The sequence below is a fragment of the Calidris pugnax genome, unplaced genomic scaffold, assembly GCF_001431845.1.
Source record: "Calidris pugnax isolate Ruff unplaced genomic scaffold, ASM143184v1 scaffold46, whole genome shotgun sequence".
NCBI lineage: Eukaryota > Metazoa > Chordata > Aves > Charadriiformes > Scolopacidae > Calidris > Calidris pugnax.
The window spans coordinates 347870-352590 of record NW_015090769.1 but is presented as its reverse complement, the minus strand read 5'-3'; the positions used below and the strand labels follow the sequence as shown (position 1 = coordinate 352590).

Below are 4721 nucleotides of genomic sequence, written 5' to 3'. Positions count from 1 at the left end.
CACGTCCCCAAACCCCGCTCATGTGTCCCCAAACCCCCCTCCCATGTCCCCAACCTCCCTCCCATGTCCCCAATCCTCCCTCCTGTGTCCCCAAACCCCCTCCAGCCAACCCAACACCCCTGGGGACGGGGGGAGCGGAGCGGCTTTGCCTCCCCTTGAGGCCTCATTGCTCCCCGTCCCCCTCGTCCCCAAAACGTCTCCTACCTGTCGGTTCCTCTGATCCAGTATTCGGCTGATCTGTATTTTTTTCCGGCCCATTTTCGCCTCCTAAACCCAACGGGGGGCTGGAAGAGAGAGAGAAAAAGCCCCTGAACCCCCGGAGCCGAGCGAGCATCCGCCCCGGCACCGCGTCAACCTCCTCGCCCCTCCGGCCGCCAAAAATAAGTTTTGCTGAAAAAACACCCCCAGTTTTCAGAGGAAGTTTCGGCATTGTCTTTTTTTTTTTCAGCAAAGACGGTGGCAAATGAAAAAAACCCCAAAATATTGGGAATTTCTGTTGGGGCAGGGGGGGATAAATCCCCTCGGGTCTCTCCGGCCGCTTCCACCGCCCCGGCTCCATCCCCCCCAGCCCACACCGGCCCCTGGGGACCCCAGCACCTGCGTGTGCCAGCCAGAAAGTTGGGGTGCCACGGTGCCAGGTCCTTCACTAGGAGCAGGGAATGAGCCTTTGCATTCCCAAATGCCCACCCGAAGCCAAAGGGGGGGGGCTGCTCCCACCCCTGCCCCACACGCTGATGCTCTTCAGCGGCGGGTCCCTCGAGCGGGGAGGGCGGTTATAAGAGAGGCCGGGTTGGCTGCGGGGAGGGTCCGTAAAACAAAAGGGCTGTTTTTAGGTACAAGGTTATTTTATTTTTAATTTTATTTTTTTTTTCTTAAAGAAAAAAAACCAACAACTAAAGCGAAGAGACTAAATTTGACCTCCCGCCATTGGCGGGCCAGGAAGTGGCTGTACGAGGAGACAGCAAAGCGAAACCACCCACCTCTTCGGGCCACGTGAAGGGCGAGGGGTCGAGGGACCCCACATCCCACCCCGCTTACAGGGTGCCAGCACCCAGCCCACCCCGCCACGGGGCTGTTACACCCCCCCATCGTATCCTCCTGCCACCCCAGCGACCCAATTCTTGCTCCTCTTGTCATCTCCCACCATCCTTCACCCCGAAATCCCTTTGGGATGCTCCGGTGCCATCACAGCCTGGAGCAGATCCATGGGTGGCATCAAGATGCTCCCAATGGGACCCTCAGACCTGGTCTCCCCACCCTAATTTGGGTGCAGACCTGGCCCAACTCGGTCCCTGTCGTCCCTAAGACACAGCCATGGGGCAAGAGCCCAACTGGGAAGCGAGAGGAGCTGGGAGCTCTTTCCTGTGGGTCCCTGGGGATGGCGGGCACCCCAGGACCCCCCGAGCCCCCCCACGGCAGGGATGAGCCCCAAGGGTGCAGGTTGGGGACCAGCCAGCCCCTTTGCTCCCCCGATGCCCCAGCTTGTCCCGCTTCCCCCTCTCGAGCACGTTGCCATTTACCATCTTGCTCAGCTGCTATATTTAGCTGATCAAAACTAATTTTAATTTATGGAAGGAAATTGCGCTGCCGTTCCCACGACCCCGCTGCCACCCTGTGTCCCGGGGCCCACGCACGACACCAAGGTACAAGGGGGTGCCAAGACCACCCCAGCCCCCTCTCCCTTTCCCCCCCCCCAACCCCGGAAAAAGCCGATGATTCCCTGGGGAAAAGGCAGAGGTTTTCCCAACGATTTCTGCTCCTCATGTGGGGCCGGGGCTGCTCCTGCCCTCCTGGCACCCACACCTGTGAGGTGGCATCAGGCCAGGGCACTTCCAGGTATATGGGGGGGGTCAGCTCTCTCCTGCCCACCCCCATCCCACGATCTTTAATTTGGGGTGCAGAAACGGGAGCTGGGTTGGGGTCAGGGGATGCTCACCCCCCTCCATGTCCCCGCACAGGGATTTTTAAAGGCTCCAGGGTGCTGGGGGAGAGCTGGACAGAAGGATGTGTGTCCCTCCATCTGCAGGGGGGGACACACAAAATGCTCCCCCAGCTCTTTGGGGGCTGCACCCCCAGCTCTTTGGATGCTGTGACACCCCCATGCCGTGCTCCAGCACTCCCAGTTTGTAGCCATATGGGAAATGCAGAGGGAAATGGTCCCTCCCCAGCCCCAGCCTGCCCCGATGCCTGGCTCATTGCCCCCCCCTCCCTGCTGCTCCAGGGCAGGGGACAGGGGACAGGAGCCACCCCCAGGTACCAGCATGACTTTGAGCCCCCGAGGTGGTCACATCTGCCCAAACAGGGTGCTCTGGGTGTGGGGTTCAGGGGTACCAGCACCCACGGGGTGATGCTGCAGGATTCCAGGGGGTTATCAGCACCCATGGGGTGATGATGCAGAGGGTCCTGGGGGGTACCAGCACCCACAAAGCGACGCTGCGGGGGGTTCAGGGGGACACCAGCACCTATGGGGGTCTGAGGGGTGGACCAGCACCCATGGGGTGATGCTGTGGGGGGTTCAGGGGGACACCAGCACCCATGGGGTGATGCTGTGGGGGTCTGAGGGGTGGCCCAGCACCCACGGACAAGCACCCACGGGGTGATGCTATGGGGGTCTGAGGGTGGACCAGCACCCATGGGGGGATGCTGTGGGGGTCTGAGGGTGGCCCAGCACCCATGGAGTGATGCTGTGGGGGTCTGAGAGGTGGACAAGCACCCACAGGGTGATGCTGTGGGGGTCTGAGGAGGTGGTCACATCTGCCCAAAAAGGGTGCTCTGGGTGTGGGGTTCAGGGATACCAGCACCCACGGGGTGATGCTGCAGGGTTCCAGGGGGTTATTGGCACCCATGGGGCGATGATGCAGAGGGTCCTGGGGGGCATCAGCACCCACAGAGCGATGCTGCGGGGGGTTCAGGGGGACACCAGCACCCATGGGGTGATGCTGTGGGGGTCTGAGGGGTGGCCCAGCACCCACGGGGTGATGCTATGGGGGCTGAAGGTGGACCAGCACCCTTGGGGTGATGCTATGGGGGTCTGAGGGTGGACCAGCACCCTTGGGGTGATGCTATGGGGGTCTGAGGGTGGACCAGCACCCTTGGGGTGATGCTGTGGGGGTCTGAGGGTGGCCCAGCACCCTTGGGGTGATGCTGTGGGGGTCTGAGGGTGGCCCAGCACCCACGGGGTGATGCTATGGGGGTCTGAGGGGTGGCCCAGCACCCTTGGGGTGATGCTGTGGGGGTCTGAGGGTGGCCCAGCACCCTTGGGGTGATGCTATGGGGGTCTGAGGGTGGCCCAGCACCCACGGGGTGATGCTATGGGGGTCTGAGGGGTGGCCCAGCACCCTTGGGGTGATGCTGTGGGGTCTGAGGGTGGCCCAGCACCCATGGGGTGATGCTGTGGGTTTCCAGGGTGGTACCGGTGCCCACAGGGCAATGATGAAGGACGTCCAGGGGGGTAAAAGCACCCACAGGATGATGATGCAGAGGGTCCAGGGCGGGTACCAGCACCCACAGGATGATGCTGGGGGGGTCCCAGCCCAGAATAGTGTTGGGGGGTGTGGGAGGTAAGAGGAAGTGGCAGCCACAGCGCCGTGGAGCTGTGGCTGGACTCATGGCACACTCACCGTGGGCTGGGCACAGGGTGGCTCGTTTCCCCACGGGGGGGGAACCATCTGAAGCCTCGTGCAACGCACGGGGCGGTTTCATCAGCCTCCTCCCCGAGCAACTCATTACGGCTCCGCTCCTCCTGGGGCATCGCTCGGCCTCTCGGCCACCCCCGCCACGTGGGACCCACGGGGACACCCTCAGCCACGGCCACCGCTGCCACCAGCACCGTGCCACGTGCCGGGGTCTTGCAGGATGGGCACGGGGTTTGTCCCGGCCGTGGGGCAGAGGAGGGGGATGCTCTCTGGGAGTGGGGTACAAGGCGTTTCAGCTCTCTGCCTCCTCAGGTCCCGCTGCCTCGGCCACCGCAGTGCGGCAGGGCACCGGCAACCGGTTCCCCCCGGGCAGGTATTAAGGGCTGGGAGGGGAGGGGGGGGCTTTAACTCCAGATTTTAATTGCTGCGCCGGGTGATAAAGTGATAAGGAGCATTAGGGCTGCAGGAGATTATCGCAGCGGTGACGGGCACAACGGGGTGGCTCTGCCTGGCATTGTCACCTCCACCCCATGGTCCAGCGAGGTGGCATCCTTGGCTGGTCCTGCCCTGGGGACAGCAGCCTGGGTCCCCAAAGGAGATGGCATCCAGCGGGGGGGCTCATGGCTGGGGACCCCCGAGCAGGATGGAGAGGGGTTGTGGAGCAGGGAACCCCCACAATTTCTAATTGCATTAACCCCCACCTCCCACAAAGGGCTCCTCGTTAGCGTGGCCCTGACGGGGGACCCGTGAGGTGGGATGAAGCAGCCTTCAGCCTCCTCCTTCCAAACCAGGGGAACAAACCCCAGGGTGAGCAAAGCTCATGAAGCTTCAAAAACCTTTCCAAGAGGAGACTCTTTTCCCTGCCCACTCCGGGCAGAGGCTCCTGGGCTGCCTGGCATCCCGCCGGCCTCCTCATCCTCCCACGCGTGCTTATCTTTAGCCCAGACTCTCTCCTCGCTCGCACGCACCGGGCTGGCTTCCACGCTGAGGCACAGCCCCTCATCATCCTCACCATCCCCTGGCCAGCGAGGTGTTACACCCCCCCCCCCCCGACCCCCCCCTTGGGGGCCCCCGGGGGGGTTTATA

General features: G+C 62.9%; 2 protein-coding genes across 2 annotated transcripts in view; one reads left to right on the top strand and one right to left on the bottom strand.

The window, feature by feature from the left end:
- Positions 1 to 360, bottom strand: part of MEF2B (myocyte enhancer factor 2B) — a 7305-nt gene extending 6945 nt beyond the window's left edge. Inside the window, exon 1 of the mRNA XM_014938065.1 lies at positions 205 to 360. Within this exon, the coding sequence (XP_014793551.1) occupies positions 205 to 258 (54 nt within the window). The 5' untranslated portion in view covers positions 259 to 360. The remainder of the gene's footprint in view (positions 1 to 204) is intronic.
- A 3072-nt stretch (positions 361 to 3432) lies between these two features.
- The window catches only part of TMEM221 (transmembrane protein 221), a 20632-nt gene continuing 19343 nt past the window's right edge, over positions 3433 to 4721 (top strand). The window contains exon 1 of the mRNA XM_014938058.1: positions 3433 to 3560. Within this exon, the coding sequence (XP_014793544.1) occupies positions 3433 to 3560 (128 nt within the window). The remainder of the gene's footprint in view (positions 3561 to 4721) is intronic.